At 43.5% G+C, this 23,595-nt stretch overlaps 2 protein-coding genes across 2 annotated transcripts; both read right to left on the bottom strand.

Annotated features, from left to right (window-relative positions):
- Positions 1 to 7,545: 7,545 nt before the first annotated feature.
- On the bottom strand, positions 7,546 to 9,077 carry LOC310785097 (tumor necrosis factor-like; the record flags this gene model as incomplete). The annotated part of the gene is made up of 2 exons (XM_083646083.1): positions 7,546 to 8,033; positions 8,873 to 9,077. 2 exons carry the CDS (start codon positions 9,075 to 9,077, stop codon positions 7,546 to 7,548), a joined length of 693 nt encoding a protein of 230 aa, XP_083502209.1.
- A 6,497-nt stretch (positions 9,078 to 15,574) lies between these two features.
- Positions 15,575 to 17,091, bottom strand: LOC310785096 (tumor necrosis factor-like; the record flags this gene model as incomplete). The annotated part of the gene is made up of 2 exons (XM_083646082.1): positions 15,575 to 16,062; positions 16,887 to 17,091. 2 exons carry the CDS (start codon positions 17,089 to 17,091, stop codon positions 15,575 to 15,577), a joined length of 693 nt encoding a protein of 230 aa, XP_083502208.1.
- Between the last annotated feature and the right edge of the window lie 6,504 nt (positions 17,092 to 23,595).

Here is a 23,595-nt window from a genome sequence, read left to right as displayed (position 1 = left end):
ATACTTGAAACTGGTGAGCGACACCCTAAACTCAAGGAAAGTGTTTACTGAGGTAATAAATCACTACTGTAATGTTTTTGTTTTGTGGAAATAAATTATCCACCAGTTGGTGAGGTCAAAGAGAGAAGTTGTCCCTCTTTATGTTCCTGCCACTCTACACAATACACCAGTAGCCTATTTCCCATACCAAGGCTGTCTAATTTGTGGTAAAATGTGCCAGATAACTAGTAACCATTAGTAACCACTGCTTCAATCATGAGAGGCCAGTTGGTAGGATTAGACAAACTTTATTTAGCAATCGGCGTGCATGGCAATTACTTTGGCGCTTGACTCCATTGGACAGTGGCGCTGCTCTTGAGGCAAGAGGAGGGCACCTGCATGGGCTAGGAGATCCCCCCCCCCGTGGGGGATCAGGAGTCAAGACTCGTTGGTGGCGGACTGGGGAGGTGGGTGGGGCAAAACAACGCTTCGGACGGCTTCGAGGGAGATGGACTGCCGTGAAGCTGCTGCTGCTATGATCGGCCAGAGAGAGAGAGGTGACGTAGAACCCTTGCTATATATATGAGGATTAACTGACGTCATATTTGACGTCATAGCAGACGTCATACTAGGACTTTGACTGACCACGTTATGCTAGGACTTGACTGTCGTCAGGGGATGATCGGATTATGCATGAGTGGCCTTCAGCTTGAACTATGGTCTGGAGACCTCACTTCAATCATGAGAGGCCAGTTGGTAGGATTAGACAAACTTTATTTAGCAATCGCCGTGCATGGCAATTACTTTGGCGCTTGACTCCATTGGCCAGTGGCGCTGCTCTTGAGGCAAGAGGAGGGCACCTGCATGGGCTAGGAGATCCCCCAAAAGGAAGATCTGATTACCGGAGGTTAATTGAGATCTGCAGGCGCCGGTAGTTGATTGTACTTTTCCCTTCGACCTTTTTAGCGACTTACAGCTATTTGCGGCTGGCGCTCCCAACTCGGTCGGGCACCTCGCGATAGCGCTTCCCAGCTTGGCCTACCTGGCCGCCTTGGCGCTTCGCGATTGTACTTTTCCGGCCTTCAACCTTTTTAGCGACTTACAGCTATTTGCGGCTGGCGCTCCCAACTCGGTCGGGCACCTCGCGACAGCGCTTCCCAGCTTGGCCTACTAGGCCTACCCAGGTAGGCCTACAAGGCCTACCTGGCCTTGGCGCTTCGCGATTGTACTTTTCCGGCCTTCGACCTTTTTAGCAACTTACAGCTATTTGCGGCTGGCGCTCCCAACTTGGTCGGGCCTTGGTACGTGCTTTTCCTGCCTTCGACCTTTTTAGCGACTTACAGCTATTTGCGGCTGGCGCTCCCAACTCGGTCGGGCCTTCGATCTTGGTACATTAAAGTTTAGCTTGGCGCTTCCCGGCTTGGCCTACTTGGCTGCCTTGGCGCAACTACCCTGACTTTCTCCGACTCTATCCCCCCATTACATTTGCGTTGCATTTACTACTGTTTATTTTATTTTAAGCTATGTGTGTACTGTGAGCGAGCTACTGTAACCTGTCCCGATTTCCCCTCGGGGATCATTAAAGTCATTCTGATTCTGCTTCTGAAGAAATGCCAGAGGCATTTTACTTTGAAATTCGTTAAGAACAGGAAGTGGTGTATTAAGACCGGGTAGCTTAACACGGAAAGACGTCAGCATTCCCTGGGCCGTCTGGCTTCGGTCCGAAAGTTATGCAGTAACACTCATTCTAGCTGATGCTCAGACAAGCTCCGTGGGCCAGGGGTGTTAGAATGGCCCCTTGCGTGGTTATTATTATTATTGTTGTAATTATTATTATTATAATTATTATTATTATTATTATTATTGTGACTCCCGCTGGCCATTTGCCAGGAAGCGATTTCCGCTTAGGCGTCGGAAATAGGCAGGCTGAGATGCCCGCTGGGTAGAATAGTCAGATCACAGGCCAAATAACTTGTCAGTCAGCTTCGCTTTATTTAGTCAAAGCACGAGGGACACCTACGGTACATGTGGTGTTTTCAGAGCAATGTAAGACAGTATTTCTGTTTGGTGGGGCGGGCCGTTGCGGGCAGACGGAGTATTAAAGAGATGAGAATACGTCTGATTATAGGCATTATAGGCAAAACACAAAGATCCCTAGTACAGTTTAGTAGTGCACGAGTGCTCAAGAAAGCGCACGAGGTAATCAATGACTCCACGCATGTCCTTCATGTCTGTTTTGACTTAGTGCCATCAGGAAAGCGCTTTAGACAGCCTGCCTGCAAAACAAGCAGAAGGAAGTTTGGTTTGGTTCCAGAGGCCATTCGACTGGTGAACAGCCACAGTACGAGAAGTGGTCAGTTTATCTAGACTAGGTCTGTACCTTGACCTTTTGATTTGAACCCTTGAACAAGTCTAATATGCACTTGGATTGTATTGACTGAAATTAATTTGTATTGATCTGACACCTATATTCCTTTGTGGTGTTGGATACACTGTAATCAGGGATCTTGCTTTATCAGTGTCATTTATTGTATTTATTGTCTTGTTTTTTTTGTTTTTTTTTGTATTGTTTTTGGATGTGTACAGAGTACAGCTTGTTTGCAGTATTCATGCCTTAAATTGCCCTTTGCGGGACTAATAAAGTTTTTTTTTTTTTTTTTTTTTTGAATTGATTTTACTGGACTGGTAGATTGCCCGTTTAAATGCTGAAGTACTGATACTTTCCTCATGGGTCCTTTCGCGTCCACGGGTGACTGGTCCTCCGGGGTATGCTCGGTGTGCTGTGGTCGTCAACCCCGTCCTTGGTAGAGCAGGTAGCTCTTGAGAGAGGCGGGCAGGGGCAGTCCGTGGATTCCGCTCAGGCGGTCCCTTCCTAGAGCCGCCCGCACAGAGCGCCTGCACGGGTCCATCAGAGGGAGGGGATCCGGATCGAGTCCGTTTATGTACCGGATTCGTATTTCGCAGTGTCCCCCTTCCGGCCTTCGACCTTTTGGCGGCTTACAGCTCTTTGCGGCAGGCACTCTCGACTTTTGGCGACTTACAGCTCTTTGCGGCAGGCACTCTCGACCTTTTGGCGACTTACATCTCCTTGCGGCAGGCACTCTCGACTTTTGGCGACTTACAGCTCTTTGCGGCAGGCACTCTCGACTTTTGGCGACTTACAGCTCTTTGCGGCAGGCACTCTCGACCTTTTGGCGACTTACAGCTCTTTGCGGCAGGCACTCTCGACTTTTGGCGACTTACAGCTGAGTCTGGTATTATGAAGGTGTCGTCGGGCTCCAGGAAGGCGGGGTAGGTTCTGCCCGTGTGGTTCTTGCCGTCGTGGTAGAGTTTACACCGGCCCAGGTCCCAGCCCCCAGTTGTTTTTTAAGATTGTTGTTCAAATGAACCCCCTCAGATCGGCTAAAGTTAAGAAATTATCATTGTCATCATCACAGAAGCTTCCTAATTTAATTTATCAGTCACCATCAATCACGTGGGGTCACTGGGGACCCAGAGGTAGAAAATAAACAAACTCAGCTGCGTGTAACAGCAAAGATAATTGAGAATGAGAAGGCAAGAGTATATAGTGCCTTTTTGAAAACAGCGCTGCGGCCATTTTGGCCTGGAATACGGCTCCTTGCTGGGGCAGAAGCTTAGTCTCCAAAATGGCGGATTGGCTGTGTGCTGTCGCATCTTTACAATAAAAGGTCTCTGGTTACCGTAAACCTCCGTTTCACGAACACAACAACAAGGAGAAAGACGGCTACTTTTCACACTCTGTTTTGGATTAAGAGGATGTCCTGAAGTGTGACGGTGGATTAAAGACTTGATGAGAAAACGTCATGTGATCTGGTGGATTATAGTCTTCGTGACAGAAAGAACAGGACACCCGATGGATTAACGTTACATGGATGCGGGTTTTACTGCCGAGTGCGACTTTCTGCTTAACTGCATGTAGCGTTAAACCTTTATCGTCCATGTATTCCTGGGAGTGCTTATTCTTTTCGTGAATGGATTATTTTACGTCGCTGGATTTGGAAGGGAAAGCAAATTGCACTACATTTCAGCTGTTGCCGCCAGAATGAACCGTTCGCCCCATGGACCTTTCGGTCTGCCCGGAGTGCCCGAGATGCTACGGCAACTCCAGCTTCAGCGCTTCTCCAAGCCGGTTCCCGACCAGGAAGTACGTGGCGTCTCGCGGCGGCCCCGCGGCCTGCATTTCCCCGGCGGCTCCCGGCTCTCGGGGCAGCTGCCTCTACTGGTCTTCGCCCGCGGCCTCCCGCACGTCCGCGCCGAGCGGCCTCTCCCTCCGGCACGCTCGCACGCGTTTTTTGGGCGTCCACGGCGCGGCGCTTCGTCTTCTGTTACACGGGCCGTCGCAGTGGCACGCCCCGTGCCACGGGAACGCGCGCTGGGCCTTCTCGTCGGGGCTATGCTGGCAGCCTGTGGTCCGGTCGCTTCGCCAACGTCTTCGTCAGACACCTCGGAAGGCAAGTACGCTCCGTGGCCGGTCCGGGACAGGGGACCAATGTCTAAGCTGCCGTCACGGTCCGTGGGCTGCTCTGGCTCGGAACTCGACATGCCAGGAATGGGAATATCCACGGGTAGAGAAGGCTTGTGGGTGCTGATTCGGTCTGCGGATCTGGTGCAAAACAACGCTTCGGACGGCTTCGAGGGAGATGGACTGCCGTGAAGCTGCTGCTGCTATGATCGGCCAGAGAGAGAGAGGTGACGTAGAACCCTTGCTATATATATGAGGATTAACTGACGTCATATTTGACGTCATAGCAGACGTCATACTAGGACTTTGACTGACCACGTTATGCTAGGACTTGACTGTCGTCAGGGGATGATCGGATTATGCATGAGTGGCCTTCAGCTTGAACTATGGTCTGGAGACCTCACTTCTTTTTCAATTGTTTCAAAATCACAAAGTTCTTCATAGATCTAGCCTCTTACTTTTGCTCTCAAAGTGCACCAGATTTATACATTTTACTGTAAAATGTACACAATTTTCTAAAGGCCGGGGGGGCACAGCCCCCCCTGGGCCCCCCTAGCACACCACAAAATGTCCCCGATTTGCATTTGGGAAATCTGGTCACCTTATTTAACATGCACTATGTTGAGTGACAGTAGCCTCCATGCTAACACTTTAACATGCACTATGTTGAGTGACAGTAGCCTCCATGCTAACACTTTAACATGCACTATGTTGAGTGAAAGTAGCCTCCATGCTAACACTTTAACATGCACTATGTTGAGTGACAGTGGCCTCCATGCTAACACTTTAACATGCACTATGTTGAGTGACAGTGGCCTCCATACTAATAGTTGAGTGATAGTAGTAGCTTCCATGATAATACTTAGCATATACAGTAGCTATGCATAAGTACTCATACTACTATCACCATGTGGTCTGACTCTGCGCTCCATCAAGTCTTCACTTCCGTTCCAGTGGAATGGAGCAGTGCATCACTCGCACAACTGTGTCAACCACATGAAAGAGCACAGAGGAGCTTCTACATGAGAGGAGGGACCTGGAGGTGTGGTGGCTTTCACCAGAGAGCAGACTGACTGAGACCTTTTCTGTGGTGATGATTCAAGGATTTGAGAGGGTAACCCAAGGGAAAAACCTCACTTTTTTCCTATTTGGTTTTGAGTGAAAATGGCACCAAAATGTGTTGGGGAGCTACCCAATTACCATGTCATCTATAAAGTCATTGTCATGAGAGAGGGAGGGAGATACAAGTGAAACTTAAGAAAGTACAGGGTTTTAGAATGGATCTAAAAATAGAAAGAGAAACAGGGTAAACCCTCTTCCCAAACAAATCACTATCAACCTTATTTTGGAATGCCTCACTGCTAATACAGCCTGACGAAGACCAGCGAGGTTGAAACGCGTTGCGTTTTGTTGCCCGTGTTTTTGTTTGAAAATGTACATGTTAGTATAGTAGTAACTTGTGTAGTACACCTGTACATTACTTCTAAATTAAAATGTGAACTTAATATCCAAGAAGCTCCTTTTTTCTATTTTGCATTCTACTTGGCCTGCTGAGCTTTCTTGGCCCACTTTTTTGTATTCCCCCAGAATGCCCCACTGTAAAATAATTATGGGTGCAAGGTCCGGTCTAGAAAGTGACTGATTGTTGCAGCTGGCACATTTCCTCGTTAAAACTCAGACCCTGGAAAAAAAGTTGCTTGTCACAATAAATAACACTCATTTCACAACTTATTTGATGGAATGTAATAATTTGATCTATCACATCCGCTATTTCTGTTGCTCTTTGAACAACTCGGAATATTTATCGACAAGATCTTTGTCAAGCTGGACGTGATTTGCTCCGTTCGCCTGCAGCTGTCGTTTACAGACGGGCTATGTTGTGTCTGTGTCAGCAACGTAACGGGGGAAAGGCGGGGCTGAGAGGGTTACAACGGAAGAAGCACCCATATTTCACTTCACGTAAGGCATCATGGCAGCTAGAAATAAGGTGGATAGGATCTCTCTCAAAAAGAAGATTAACCAAACAGGTCGACTTTGTGCGATACTTAGGTTCAGTTAAGTTAGTTAAGTACATATAAGTGCCTGGGCAAACAGGCTGGAATATTTGACAATTGAGCTGGAGCTCACTCAAACTTGATTTGTGTGATGTTTTCATTGTGAATTAGAAAATGGTCAGAGGGCCACTCTGCAACCTATTGGGGACATGTGGCCCCGCCCCCCGGACCGCAAGTTGAGTTTCACTGCATTACTGGTTTGATACACCACCATGTGCTGCTCATGAACTGCAACTTCCTCCCCACCAGTAGCAGGTAACACTTCCTCCCTCATTCTGGCTGTTACTTTTTCATTTTTATTTTTAAATTGAGCCTGTGGTTTAGTTGTTGGCTCTTACAAAACACATAATCATTTCCTAAATTCTAGTGTTGATATAGTACAACTGTGGGGGTTTTTTTGTGTTTTTTTAATTAGGCACCATGACAAATTTTTAGTGTACAAATTTCAATAAATCAATTAAATACATTCATAAATAATCAAATAAATAATGTATAAAAGACTGTACAGATTGAGAACATCAAATAAAATCAAAGGCTACAATCAAAAAACAAATGCAATAAATGGGTAGGCTAGTCAGGACATTCATTGCAATAAATAAATACATAAATACATCAATAAATATATAAATTCATAAATACACAAATAAATAAATAAATAAATAAATAAATACACAAATAAATAAACAAATAAATAAATACATAGATACAAATAAATTATGTATTATAGACAAAATTTAAATTAAATATATCAGCTCCTCCATATTGTCAGACTGTAGTGACAATCAATATGTAGTAAATACATTCTTAAAAACATTCCAAAGACAGTAGTTTGGCTGAGAAGTGCATTGCAGTACAGCAAAAGGTACTGAGACTAAGAAGGTAGTACATAGTACATCACATTATAATGTAGACCTATAGACATTTCTATGGTTGTACATCATTACACATTGAGCCCACTAATAAAACTGCTACAGGTTCATGTAGCTTGCTTTACAGTTACTGGCTGTTTTGTTACAACCTTGTGTGTTCTCACAAGGCAAACACCCCAAAGAAGGTCTTCCCTGCCCCCTCTTCCCGCTGTCCCAGCAGTGCCTCCTCCATCACGGTCCTCAGCAGGTCCCCTCTCTTCAGGTGGAACACTGCTCCCATGTAAACGGCACCAAACCATTTTCCTTCTGCGTCTGGCTCCTGGCTCACCGTCCTCTGGCAGGCGGTGCGAACAGAGTGCAGAATGGTCTCATACGTCTTCTCGTCGTCTCTCCCGTACGACCTGGACCACCGCTGCACGCTGTGGCCCAGGTGCACCAGGGGCTCGGACCTGTGGCCCAGGGGCGTGGCGGTGGCGTCGGCGTGGCTGTGGCAGCTGACCCTGAACGAGGCCTGGCTGTAGACGAAGTACAGGCCGGTCTGAGGGATCAGGATCTGGTTGTGTTTGAGCTTCAGCCCTCCCTGAGAGTGGGACTGGTCCACATCATCTTTCCACTGCACAGAGGTCTTCAGCTCAGGGTTGTGTTCTCCTGTGGGACGAGCAGAGAGAGGCGGTGATGGAGGTGAATGTGGAGTTCATACAATACATACAGTGAGCAATAAGAAACCTTTTCATATCATCATCATCGTAACCTCAAGTAAATAAAATAATACATATAAATAAATTAGGCTGTGAATCCTGCTTTGACCCTCGATTTAGTCCTACTGTACATATGGAAAGATTTCAGTTGTTGTAGATTCAGTATTGAATTGTAGTGCTGTCTACACTATGGAGGGATAACATTCATTCGCATACATTTCTAATTAGGATCATTTCTGATTAATTACATAGTGAAATTAAACTATTCATCATTTTGCTGTGGAAACCTTCTCAATGACCCATAGAAGCTCCTCAAGAAACCCTAAAGGACTAAAGGAAGGGCATCTTAATGAACAGAAGGTTTTGACTGGACTATCAGTCTAGAAAGTATCTGCTTTTCATGTGCTCAAGACCTCAGTTCCTTTTTCCTGGCATTTTACAGTCTGTCAGACAAATTAATTTCCAGCAAGGTGTTCTTATGCAGAATATGTGGAGATTGTATTTACCTTCTAGATGAATGGCAGCTCTTAGACTTAGGCTCCCAGAGATTTGTCTCAACATATGGTGAAGGTCTGGAGAGGAGAGAAGACAGATGATTAGAAAATGTGAATGAACTTGCAGACTGGTTTTCACATCCAGTCCATCATAGTAACCCCAAAGCTTCCTATTTCAGATTCTGGTGCGATCAGTATCCAGTAAAAAAACCCATCCTGGTTGAACCCTGGTCTGAACTCCAGAGAGAGGCAGTGTTGAACTTGTGAGAGAAATGACTTTGGAGGAAGTTCTCACCGTCAGCGTTGTCAGCGTGCGACTCTGTGGCGTGGCCGCTGAAGAGGATGGCAGCGGCGAGGCAGAGTGTGACGGCCAGCAGGGCTCCAGCCAGCTTCCACACGTGTTTGTTGTTGTTTTTGTTGTTGTTGTTGATGGCGTGTGTTGTTTGTTTCCCGGCCTCTGAAACTGAGGCTTCCAGCTGCACTACACAGTCTCCTTCCATGGCTTCTAACAGTCGATTCAAGCTGGTCAAAAGCAAAAGAGTCTGGCTTCTATCAGGCTTCTATCAGACTTATCCAAAGGCTTTCTGATCGCTCCTCTCCTTCCAGGTGCTCTGCTGCTCTGAGTGACTGACTGAGTCTGTGAGCAGCTTTTAAAACAAGAGTTTCCTCTGGAGGGAAACTCCTGTGATGTCACTCAGAGTGAGTGAGTGGAGACGAGGATGAGGAAGAGAGTCTCTTACACACACTACACACTACACACTACACACACACACACACACACACACACACACACACACACGCACACATGTTGGCCTGGTCAACTCTGTTGGTGGAGGTAATATGAAGTCTGTATTTAGTCTAAATACAGACTAAATAATTTAGATGAAGTCAAGCTGAAATGAAAACTGACTTTTTAACTTGTTTAGATCACACCCCTGGTCATGGAGTGCACCTATTTAGCTAAAAATTCACAAAAATCCAATTTATTTGGTTTTTCACATCAAAAGTCAACCACGCTGTCTTCATTCATGTGTGCATTCACACACACACACACACACACACACACACACACACACCACACACACACACACACACACACACACACACATGCGCGGTGCACACGCCAGTGTTGGGGGTAACTCATTACAAAAGTAACATATTACATGTAATATATTACTTTTAGCAGTAACTCTAATTATAATATAACTTATTACTTATAGGATTTCAGTAATATTATACTAGTTACTTTGTCAAGTAACTCAAGTTACAAATTGAGTTACATTTTATTAAATCAAAGCACATATTTAAAAAAGATACAATAATTTCCTAATCAAACTGTTTTTTTATGCAAATAACCACTATAGATGACAATAACAAAGGAAAAGAATAACATTTCGAATTTTGGATTGTTTACACTGACTTCAAGGCGGTTGAAATTATTTTTCGGGATGTTATTCTGCTGCTGCTGTTGTTTTGGTGAAAGTAAAGCAAAAGTAGTGTAATAAGTAATGACTTACTCTACACAGGAAGTAATATTGTAAAGTAACTTATTACTTTCAAATGAAAGTAACTAGTAATATGTAGTATATTACATTTTGAAAGTAACTTGCCCAACACTGGCACACGCACAACACACACACATACACACACCACAAATCCAGAGAAAATCCACAAACCACAGTTTATTCTGTCAGGGTGCAAGTTTGGAACTTCCTGTTATTTCTGTCATTGATCTATTTCTGTGACACTACTGTTTTAGTCACCTGCTTTTAAACTGATACTAGCAGAACCACTCATTTAGTTTCACAAACAATATCCAATAGTGAAGCAAGCTAAGCTAACAATGGCAAGGCAAGTTTATTCCTAAAGCACTTTTCAATTCAAAGTGCGTCACATAAAATAGATACAAGAAAAGAGCATAGAGAAATCAAAAGATGACAAAGTGAAAAAGATCAACTTCATGTAAAAGAACAAGCAAAATGTATAAAAACAAATTCAAAAACATTTCTTCAGATTTTTCTACAAGTTCCTCCCCAATTGTACTTATCCAATTCCCCCTACTGTCCCGGTCGTTGCTCCACCCCCTCTGCCGATCTGGGAAGAGTTGTAGACTAGCACATGCTTCCTCCGATACGTGTGCAGTCACCAGCCGCTTCTTTTCACCTGACAGACGAACCGCCTAGACCTCTCAGGTCAGCAGGGTCCGGCTTACTAACTGTCCCTAGGATCAAATCAAATCATGGGAAGGCCGCATTCACCCACTATGCTTCTGCCTTTGACACCTTGAATTTCTTCAGCCGCCACTCAGTACATCCTCTGTTGTGCCTTCTTGGTGAGAGCTCTGATGTTCAGCTCATATTTCAGGTTCTGGCTGATGATGGTTCCCAGGAAGCTGAAGGACTCCACAGTGTTGACTGGAGAGTCACCGGAGGTTACACAAGTGACCGAGAATATACACAATTGAATACAATTCTGTTACATCCTCAATTTGAGCCAAATCCGGTTTCATATAGGGCAGTATGTTGAGTGATAGGCTACTTCGCCTCCATGCTAACACTTTAACATGCACTATGTTGAGTGACAGTAGCCTCCATGCTAACACTTTAACATGCACAATGTTGAGTGACAGTAGCCTCTATGCTAACACTTTAACATGCACAATGTTGAGTGACAGTAGCCTCTATGCTAACACTTTAACATGCACAATGTTGAGTGACAGTAGCCTCTATGCTAACACTTTAACATGCACTATGTTGAGTGACAGTAGCCTCTATGCTAACACTTTAACATGCACAATGTTGAGTGACAGTAGCCTCTATGCTAACACTTTAACATGCACTATGTTGAGTGACAGTAGCCTCCATGCTAACACTTTAACATGCACTATGTTGAGTGACAGTAGCCTCCATGCTAACACTTTAACATGCACTATGTTGAGTGACGGGGTCATCTCGCCATTCCGAAGTGTCGGCATTCCGATCATTGACTTCTATGCTTTCGGAGAGGCGGCCCTTTTTATCTCCAAAAAATGTTTCGCCGAGAGGTTAGGTTTAGGGTTAGGTTCTGGGGGAGGTTAGGCTTAGGCGTGGCGGGTGGGAGAGGTTAGGTTTAGGGTTAGGGTCTGGGGGAGGTTAGGTTTAGACGTGGGGGCTGGGAGAGGTTAGCTCCAGCCGGTCCCCCAGGTTAGGGTTAGGGTTAGGGTTCTTTCGCAATGGCGAGACAGATCTCAATTTTGTCGGAATGCCGGTATTTCGGAGTGCCGACATTTCGGAATGCCGAGGTGTCCCCTTGAGTGACAGTAGCCTCCATGCTAACATTTTTGCATGCACTATGTTGAGTGACAGTAGCCTCTATGCTAACACTTTAACATGCACTATGTTGAGTGACAGTAGCCTCCATGCTAACACTTTAACATGCACTATCGAGTGACAGTAGCCTCCATGCTAACACTTTAACATGCACTATGTTGAGTGACAGTAGCCTCCATGCTAACATTTTAACATGCACTATGTTGAGTGACAGTGGCCTCCATACTAATAGTTGAGTGATAGTAGTATAGGGTGACCAGACGTCCCCGATTTTCGGGGACAGTCCCCGATTTCGGTGCTCTGTCCCCGGCTGGAGCTGTCCCCGAAAATGTCCCCGATTTTGGCCACAAAGTCAAATAATAATACTGGCAAGAAACTTCGATAACAGAGCATTTGCGGCACCACAAAAGCCTGTCGTTGTGCACGTTGTACAAAGTGCTGCCTGTGTGTGACAGAGTAGATCACAGAGTAGATGTTCTCCCTTTGCCCGTGCCGTGGTTTTCCCAGGACCCAGCCGCCCGCAACCGAAGCCCCAGCGGTGGCGAACGAGAGGCGGCGTCTGCTTGCTGCTTTTGCTACCGTCCTTGTTTACCGGACCCCATTCAGCGGGTTATCCATCCCAGTTGTTTTGAATAGTTAAAAGTACAGTAAAACTATCTGGTAAGTAAGTGCAGTATAACTCAAAACGTTTTTGCAGAGAAGTCAGTAACGTTTTTATGTACACCAAACTCCATTGAAAAAAATGTAAATTTTTAACATGATTGGTGATGGATCATTGTTATCTAGTCATTAGCCTACTGTTCCCTAAATTGGCCTTCAGCCATCAAAACTTTGATAACCCCTGGTTTAAATTAACACAATAGGTCATATTTATCTCTAGATTACAATTTTAATCATTAAAATTGCCTTTTAGTATTAACATGATTTTTTAAATTATTTTGTCAGCATTTAATATTAAATTAGCAGTTAATATGGTCATGTGGCCATTGAATACTTGAAACTGGTGAGCGACACCCTAAACTCAAGGAAAGTGTTTACTGAGGTAATAAATCACTACTGTAATGTTTTTGTTTTGTGGAAATAAATTATCCACCAGTTGGTGAGGTCAAAGAGAGAAGTTGTCCCTCTCTATGTTCCTGCCACTCTACACAATACACCAGTAGCCTATTTCCCATACCTAGGCTGTCTAATTTGTGGTAAAATGTGCCAGATAACTAGTAACCATTGTAAACTGCTTCTTTTTCAATTGTTTCAAAATCACAAAGTTCTTCATAGATCTAGCCTCTTACTTTTGCTCTCAAAGTGCACCAGATTTATGCATTTTACTGTAAAATGTACACAATTTTCTAAAAGCCGGGGGGGCACAGCCCCCCCTGGGCCTCCCTAGTAGACCACAAAATGTCCCCGATTTTTATTTGGGAAATCTGGTCACCTTATAGTAGTAGCTTCCATGATAATACTTAGCATATACAGTAGCTATATGCATAAGTATGCATACTACTATCACCATGTGGTCTGACTCTGCGCTCCATCAAGTCTTCACTTCCGTTCCAGTGGAATGGAGCAGTGCATCACTCGCACAACTGTGTCAACCACATGAAAGAGCACAGAGGAGCTTCTACATGAGAGGAGGGACCTGGAGGTGTGGTGGCTTTCACCAGAGAGCAGACTGACTGAGACCTTTTCTGTGGTGATGATTCAAGGATTTGAGAGGGTAACCCAAGGGAAAAACCTCACTTTTTTCCTATTTGGTTTTGAGTGAAAATGGCACCAAAATGTGTTGGGGAGCTACCCAATTACCATGTCATCTATAAAGTCATTGTCATGAGAGAGGGAGGGAGATACAAGTGAAACTTAAGAAAGTACAGGGTTTTAGAATGGATCTAAAAATAGAAAGAGAAACAGGGTAAACCCTCTTCCCAAACAAATCACTATCCACCTTATTTTGGAATGCCCCACTGCTAATACAGCCTGACGAAGACCAGCGAGGTTGAAACGCTTTGCGTTTTGTTGCCCGTGTTTTTGTTTGAAAATGTACATGTTAGTATAGTAGTAACTTGTGTAGTACACCTGTACATTACTTCTAAATTAAAATGTGAACTTAATATCCAAGAAGCTCCTTTTTTCTATTTTGCATTCTACTTGGCCTGCTGAGCTTTCTTGGCCCACTTTTTTGTATTCCCCCAGAATGCCCCACTGTAAAATAATTATGGGTGCAAGGTCCGGTCTAGAAAGTGACTGATTGTTGCAGCTGGCGCATTTCCTCGTTAAAACTCAGACCCTGGAAAAAAAGTTGCTTGTCACAATAAATAACACTCATTTCACAACTTATTTGATGGAATGTAATAATTTGATCTATCACATCCGCTATTTCTGTTGCTCTTTGAACAACTCGGAATATTTATCGACAAGATCTTTGTCAAGCTGGATGTGATTTGCTCCGTTCGCCTGCAGCTGTCGTTTACAGACGGGCTATGTTGTGTCTGTGTCAGCAACGTAACGGGGGAAAGGCGGGCTGGGAGGGTTACACCGGAAGAAGCATCCATATTTCACTTCACGTAAGGCATCATGGCAGCTAGAAATAAGGTGGATAGGATCTCTCTCAAAAAGAAGATTAACCAAACAGGTCGACTTTGTGCGATACTTAGGTTCAGTTAAGTTAGTTAAGTACATATAAGTGCCTGGGCAAACAGGCTGGAATATTTGACAATTTAGCTGGAGCTCAGCTCACTGAAACTTGATTTATGTGATGTTTTCATTGTGAATTAGAAAATGGTCAGAGGGCCACTCTGAAACCTATTGGGGACATGTGGCCCCGCCCCCCGGACCGCAAGTTGAGTTTCACTGCATTACTGGTTTGATACACCACCATGTGCTGCACATGAACTGCAACTTCCTCCCCAACAGTAGCAGGTAACACTTCCTCCCTCATTCTGGCTGTTACTTTTTCATTTTTATTTTTAAATTGAGCCTGTGGTTTAGTTGTTGGCTCTTACAAAACACATAATCGTTTCCTAAATTCTAGTGTTGATATACTGAGTACAACTGTGTTTTTTTTGTGTGTTTTTTTAATTAGGCACCATGACAAATTTTTAGTGTACAAATTTCAATAAATTAATTAAATACATTCATAAATAATCAAATAAATAATGTATAAAAGACTGTACAGATTGAGAACATCAAATAAAATCAAAGGCTACAATCAAAAAACAAATGCAATAAATGGGTAGGCAGTCAGGACATTCATTGCAATAAATAAATACATAAATACATCAATAAATATATAAATTCATAAATACACAAATAAATAAATAAATAAATAAATAAATACACAAATAAATAAACAAATAAATAAATACATAGATACAAATAAATTATGTATTATAGACAACATTTAAATTAAATATATCAGCTCCTCCATATTGTCAGACTGTAGTGACAATCAATATGTAGTAAATACATTCTTAAAAACATTCCAAAGACAGTAGTTTGGCTGAGAAGTGCATTGCAGTACAGCAAAAGGTACTGAGACTAAGAAGGTAGTACATAGTACATCACATGATAATGTAGACCCATAGACATTTCTATGGTTGTACATCATTACACATTGAGCCCACTAATAAAACTGCTACAGGTTCATGTAGCTTGCTTTACAGTTACTGGCTGTTTTGTTACAACCTTGTGTGTTCTCACAAGGCAAACACCCCAAAGAAGGTCTTCCCCGCCCCCTCTTCCAGCTGTCCCAGCAGTGCCTCCTCCATCATGGTCCTCAGCAGGTCCCCTCTCTTCAGGTGGAACACTGCTCCCATGTAAACGGCACCAAACCATTTTCCTTCTGCGTCTGGCTCCTGGCTCACCGTCCTCTGGCAGGCGGTGCGAACAGAGTGCAGAATGGTCTCATACGTCTTCTCGTCATCTCTCCCGTACGACCTGGACCACCGCTGCACGCTGTGGCCCAGGTGCACCAGGGGCTCGGACCTGTGGCCCAGGGGCGTGGCGGTGGCGTCGGCGTGGCTGTGGCAGCTGACCCTGAACGAGGCCTGGCTGTAGACGAAGTACAGGCCGGTCTGAGGGATCACGATCTGGTTGTGTTTGAGCTTCAGCCCTCCCTGAGAGTGGGACTGGTCGACATCATCTTTCCACTGCACAGAGGTCTTCAGATCAGGGTTGTGTTCTCCTGTGGGACGAGCAGAGAGAGGCGGTGATGGAGGTGAATGTGGAGTTCATACAATACATACAGTGAGCAATAAGAAACCTTTTCATAATCATCATCATCGTAACCTAAAATAAATAAAATAATACATATAAATAAATTAGGCCGTGGATCCTGCTTTGACCCTTGATTTAGTCCTACTGTACATATGGAAAGATTTCAGTTGTTATAGATTCAGTATTGAATTGTAGTGCTGTCTACACTATGGAGGGATAACATTCATTCTCATACATTTCTAATTAGGATCCTTTCTGATTAATTACATAGTGAAATTAAACTATTCATCATTTTGCTGTGGAAACCTTCTCAAGGACCCATAGAAGCTCCTTAAGAAACCCTAGATCCCCCTTAAGAACCACTGGAGTAAAATAATGGCATCTTAATGAACATAAGGTTTTGACTGGACTATCAGTCTAGAAAGTATCTGCTTTTTCCTGGCATTTTACAGTCTGTCAGACAAAGTAATTTCCAGCAAGGTGTTCTTATGCAGAATATGTGGAGATTGTATTTACCTTCTAGATGAATGGCAGCTCTTAGACTTAGGTTCCCAGAGATTTGTCTCAACATATGGTGAAGGTCTGGAGAGGAGAGAAGACAGATGATTAGAAAATGTGAATGAACTTGCAGACTGGTTTTCACATCCAGTCCATCACAGCAACACCAAAGCTTCCTATTTCAGATTCTGGTGCGATCAGGTTAAAAACCCATCCTGGTTGAACCCTGGTCTGAACTCCAGAGAGAGGCAGTGTTGAACTTGTGAGAGAAATGACTTTGGAGGAAGTTCTCACCGTCAGCGTTGTCAGCGTGTGACTCTGTGGCGTGGCCGCTGAAGAGGATGGCAGCGGCGAGGCAGAGCGTGACGGCCAGCAGGGCTCCAGCCAGCTTCCACAGGTGTTTGTTGTTGTTTTTGTTGTTGTTGTTGATGCCGTGTGTTGTTTGTTTCCCGGCCTCTGAAACTGAGGCTTCCAGCTGCACTACACAGTCTCCTTCCATGGCTTCTAACAGTCGATTCAAGCTGGTCAAAAGCAAAAGAGTCTGGCTTCTATCAGGCTTCTATCAGACTTATCCAAAGGCTTTCTGATCGCTCCTCTCCTTCCAGGTGCTCTGCTGCTCTGAGTGACTGACTGAGTCTGTGAGCAGCTTTTAAAACAAGAGTTTCCTCTGGAGGGAAACTCCTGTGATGTCACTCAGAGTGAGTGAGTGGAGACGAGGATGACGCCTGGTAGTCGTCTGTCCCGTTCGCGCCTGTTCTCCTCATTGGCTCCACAATGGTGGAATGAGCTTCCCCCTTCGGTCGTGCTGGCCCAAACCCTTCCTATTTTCCGCTGGAGGCTGAAAAGCCACCTCTTTGGACGACACCTGGGTCTTCCATAATGGTTAATGTTACTGTTACATCTCACGGCTACATTTGTTGCTTTTAACTTATCTTAATGTTTACATTTGACTGTTACCTATGTTTCTCTCTTTAATTTGTTCTTATCTGATATGTTCATAAATTGTAATTGTATATTAAGTCGCTTTGGATAAAAGCATCTGCTAAATGCAATAAAATAAAGTAAAGTAAAGGATGAGGAAGAGAGAGTCTCTTACACACACACACACACACACACACACACACACACACACACACACACACACACACACACACACACACACACACACACACACACACACACACACACACACACACACACACACACACACACACACACACACACATACACGTTGGTCTAGATCACACCCCTGGTCATAGAGTGCACCTATTTAGCAATGTATGCCAAAGAAATTCACAAAAATCAAATTTCTTTGGTTTTTCACATCAAAAGTCAACCACATTGTCTTCATTGATGTGTGCATTCACACACACACACACACACACGCGCGCGCGCGCACGCACGCACGCACGCACACACACACACACACACACACACACACACACACACACGACTGATATATACACACACACACACACACACACACACACACACACACACACACACACACACACACACACACACAAATCCAGAGAAAATCCACAAACCACAAACAGTTTATTCTGTCAGGGTGTAAGTTTGAAACTTCCTGTTATTTCTGTTATTGATCTATTTCTGTGACACTACTGTTTTAGTCACCTGCTTTTAAACTGATACTAGCAGATCCACTCATTTAGCACAAACAATATCCAATAGTGAAGCTAACAAGCTAAGCTAACAATGGCAAGGCAAGTTTATTTCTAAAGCATTTTTCATATAGAGCCAATTCAAAGTGTTTTACATCAAATAGATACAAGAAAAGAGCATAGAGAAATAAAAAGATGACAAAGTGAAAAAGATTAACTTCATGTCAAAGAACAAGTCAATCAGGATCAGGACACATACCCTTAATCCAACTTCCCACCCACAGACACGGCCAATTGTGCCCGTATGGATGCCTGACCAAGCTGGAACATGGGGGCTTGAACCTGCGACCCTTGTGGTGTTAAGCAGGGAATCTACTGTTGCACAACCCGGATGCCCTATTTTGGGCGTATGTTGTGGTGCACTGGTCACCTATCTGGGTCAGTTGTGTGGAAACTGGGTGGCATTGTGTTCCAAAAACCAAACAAACCACCCAGTCATCACACAGATACTCATTTCAGCTGTATTCTTCCAGCATTACCTATAAATTAGTCATATCGACAATACTTTTAGACTATGCACACTCATTATGATTTTCAAAATGGTTTAGAAACGGTCTATAAAGTAGGAACAAACTGCAAAAGTGTCATGGTCGGTATCTACATTGGTATGTCACTTCCTCCTTGTGTCAAAATGCTCCTGTTCTGTGTGGTGAGCTGCCAAAACTGCAGGAACTGTACAATAAGTGGTGCCTCAGGAAGGCCCAGAAGACCATCAAGGACATGACCCACCTGCACAACAGCCTGTTCTCCCTGTTGCCCTCAGGCAGAAGATACAGGGTCCCAAAAGCACGCACAAACCGTTTGCGGGATAGTTTATTTCCGCAGGCTACGAGACTCCTCAATAAATAACACAAACACCTGGATTATTGACATTTGCACACCTCTTTGCACATTTGGAAACATTTTATATTTATTCTATCTTATTCTATTTTAATACCTTATTAATACTTTATTACCCTTCCTATTTTACTGTTTGCCCCAACTGCCTTAAATACACTGTTTACATTGTTTGCCCTATTTAACTATATTGCCTTATTGCCTCATGATATAGAGTGTTTGGTCAGTAACGTGGGTCTCCCAGTCCCTCCACTCTGTAGTAAACAGAAAAGAAATTTGAGGAATCCTCTCTCCTGATTGGATAAAAATGGGGTCCCAGAAAATGTATTTTCTGTATAGATACAGCCGGTCTGTGTGGGAACGCCACGTCACTTCCATTTAAAGCCGTGGGGGAAAAGGGCAAAAAGAGACAATGTGACAGGTGGCTTCCCCCACAACCTGATGGCTGTCAGAAAATTGAGCTATTTAACTTTCTTTTTTCAGAATCCTGACTTAAACTCAGAGCTTAAAATTGTTTGTAAGTGGCCCTAATTCTCTGTGGTAGTTTTAAATTGTGTGTGGTGATCTTTTTTTTTTTTTTTAGGCGACCACATTTGAATTCCAGGCGCCTCCACTCAGGGTCGTGACCCCAAGGTTGTGAACCACTGCGCTAAGCTAACATTATTTTCCTCCTCATTCAGGTAAACATTGTGTCTATGACAATATAACCGTTTTGATAGAAAAATGTCTAGTAGTAGCAAGGATGAGTAATATGAGTGTGATATTATTAGCAGGCAGGAGTATGGGAGCCAGCTAGTCAGAGGCAGGTCAGACAGAGAACCACTCAGACGAGCGGAGATGATGACAGGGGAATAGACCCTTTTCACAGGGGCCATTTTGTGGCAGTTTGTGGACATTGGAAACCCTCATTAGTGTTTTGCTTGCAAGTTGCACCTGTGTTTACCCTGCCTTTTTGACACAAATTGGCCCCAGTGAGGAGGGGCTATGTTAGGAAGGGGGGGGGGGGGGGGGTTACCACAACTTGAAGGAAGATTGAGATGACTACATGTTGATCTAATAATAGAATGTGATATAAAAACATGGTCTTGAGTTGACACGCCATCAGTTCATCATCACTGTGTTAACCCACACACCGGAAAGAGGAACAGCTTAACAGCTTCCTACATTTGTGGCCGTAACAGTAAACAACAAACAACAAACAAGAATGCAGTTTACAGTCAGTCAGCTGCTCATCTTTCTGATCAAAATGGAATGACAGGATATAACGATAAGAGATGATCTCCGGGGGGAGGTTGGGACATATGGCAGCAAACAACCACAGCAGCAAAGAAAAGTTTAATATAGACCGGATCAGCCAATACTCACTGATTCTCCAACTTGCAGTGACACCATATTTGAAATATTCTACTAGAATAGGCCGAAATAACACATTTATACATAGGAGAACTGACCATTTTAACAGGAGCTGAATGTGTTAAGTAGAAATAGGAACTAAAAGTAAGAAAAAGACTGCAAACTTCCCTCATTAGTAGTATTTTCTACAACAGTTCCTGGTGGTAAATAGTCCAAAAAATATGTTATGTTTCATAAGCAGAATGTTATTGCTCAGTGCTAATGAAGTTCTGCATTTCACTTGACATCTCATTCAGAGAGAATGACTAAGTTCACACCTCTCTCCTTCATGGTCTTTCCAGCGAGGGAGATGTAGTAGTAGAGTAGGAGGAGAGCATTCTGTGTGTGTGCGTGTGTGTGTGTGTGTGAGTGTGTGTGTGTGTGTGTGTGTGTGTGTGTGTATGTATGTACATATGTACGTGTGTGTGTATGTGTATGTGTGTGTGTTGTGTCTGTGTTTTTTTTTTTTTTTTTTCCTCTTTCCTTCTCTCTTTTCTTTGTGTGTGGAAGCATGTGTGTGTGTGACTGTGTGTATGTGAGTAGGCATGCAAGTTTTCTTTTTTTTTCTGTTCTTTTTTTTTCTTTTTATTTAAAGTATTTGTTGCTGGGGTTTTTTTTTTTCAATACAATTACCATGGCTGTTGTATATTATTGTCCTTTTTCTTTTCTCACATAAAAAATACATAAAATATTGTAAGTATGTTACGTAGAAGTATAAACACAAACAGTTAATGTAAATCTATGTAAAAAACAAACTGAAATCTTGCAATAAAGTATAAAAAAAAGAAAAAAAAAAAAAAAGGAGGAGAGCATTCTACAGTGAGATGGAAGGGAAGTGTGAGATTAGAGGAACATTGAATGCCCCTCCTCCTCCCACTGCTGCTCTGTAATATCTCATATTGCAGGATATGATTATGAATATCCGCTCATGTGGTTATGGTGGTCTCTGTCACATCTCATAGCTTAAGACCAGTCGTAAGACCAGTTGGTGCAACTGGCCCCAGGCTCTTTATTTTAGACCCAACAATTGAAACAATTCTCACATGCCTTTGCTATTATATTATTATATTGTTATTATTATTTATTATTATTATTATATTATTATTATTATTATATTATTATTATTATTATTATTATTATTATTACTATTATATTATTATTATGCACTGGCGATTCTACTGTGAGGTCATGTGACAATTGAAACAATGACCCAACAAAGCAGCACTTGGTGACGGTGGCAAAGAAAAGACCTTTAACGAGAAGAACACCTTGAGCAGACCAGGCTCTTGGTGGGCGTTCATCTGCCATGAGCGGGTGGGTTTAGTGAGAGAGAGAGAGAGAGAGAGAGAGAGAGAGAGAGGGAGAGAGAGAGAGGGAGAGAGAGAGAGAGAAAGAGAGAGAGAGAGAGAGAGAGAGAGAGAGGGAGAGAGAGAGAGGGAGAGAGTGATGCAAGGTAATGGCAGTAATAATGATACCAGTAACAACTATAATAAGAGCATAACAGTAATAGTGATGCACAGTTACAGCGGATGATGCGCTGCAGTCTGTTGATGTCCTTGAGAGTGGCATCAGCGTACCAGATGGCGATGGAGGAGATGAGGATGGACTCAATGACGGAGGTGTAGAAGTGCACCATCCTTTGACACCTTGAATTTCTTCAGCCGCCACTCAGTACATCCTCTGTTGTGCCTTCTTGGTGAGTGCTCTGATGTTCAGCTCATATTTCAGGTTCTGGCTGATGATGGTTCCCAGGAAGCTGAAGGACTCCACAGTGTTGACTGGAGAGTCACCGGAGGTTACACAAGTGACCGAGAATATACACAATTGGATACAATTCTGTTACATCCTCCATTTGAGCCAAATCCGGTTTCATATAGGGCACTATGTTGAGTGATAGGCTACTTAGCCTCCATGCTAACACTTAAACATGCACTATGTTGAGTGACAGTAGCCTCCATGCTAACACTTTAACATGTACTATGTTGAGTGATAGGCTACTTAGCCTCCATGCTAACACTTTAACATGCACTATGTGAGTGATAGGCTACTTAGCCTCCATGCTAACACTTTAACATGCACTATGTTGAGTGATAGGCTACTTAGCCTCCATGCTAACACTTTAACATGCACTATGTTGAGTGACAGTAGCCTCCATGCTAACACTTTAACATGCACTATGTTGAGTGATAGGCTACTTAGCCTCCATGCTAACACTTTAACATGCACTATGTTGAGTGATAGGCTACTTAGCCTCCATACTAACACTTTAACATGCACTATGTTGAGTGACAGTAGCCTCTATGCTAACACTTTAACATGCACTATGTTGAGTGACAGTAGCCTCTATGCTAACACTTCAACATGCACTATGTTGAGTGACAGTAGCCTCCATGCTAACACTTTAACATGCACTATGTTGAGTGACAGTAGCCTCCATGCTAACACTTTAACATGCACTATGTTGAGTGACAGTAGCCTCCATGCTAACACTTTAACATGCACTATGTTGAGTGACAGTAGCCTCTATGCTAACACTTTAACATGCACTATGTTGAGTGACAGTAGCCTCCATGCTAACACTTTAACATGCACTATGTTGAGTGACAGTAGCCTCCATGCTAACACTTTAACATGCACTATGTTGAGTGACAGTAGCCTCCGTGCTAACACTTTAACATGCACTATGTTGAGTGACAGTAGCCTCCATGCTAACACTTTACTATGTTGAGTGACAGTAGCCTCTATGCTAACACTTTAACATGCACTATGTTGAGTGACAGTAGCCTCCATGCTAACACTTTAACATGTACTATGTTGAGTGACAGTAGCCTCCATGCTAACACTTTAACATGCACTATGTTGAGTGACAGTAGCCTCCATGCTAACACTTTAACAAGCACTATGTTGAGTGACAGTAGCCTCCATGCTAACACTTTAACATGCACTATGTTGAGTGACAGTAGCCTCCATGCTAGCACTTTAACATGCACTATGTTGAGTGACAGTAGCCTCTATGCTAACACTTTAACATGCACTATGTTGAGTGACAGTAGCCTCCATGCTAACACTTTAACATGCACTATGTTGAG

The sequence above is a fragment of the Poromitra crassiceps genome (genome assembly GCF_964638095.1).
Source record: "Poromitra crassiceps genome assembly, chromosome: 11".
Classification (NCBI taxonomy): Eukaryota; Metazoa; Chordata; class Actinopteri; order Beryciformes; family Melamphaidae; genus Poromitra; species Poromitra crassiceps.
This window is presented reverse-complemented; position numbering and strand designations above follow the sequence as displayed.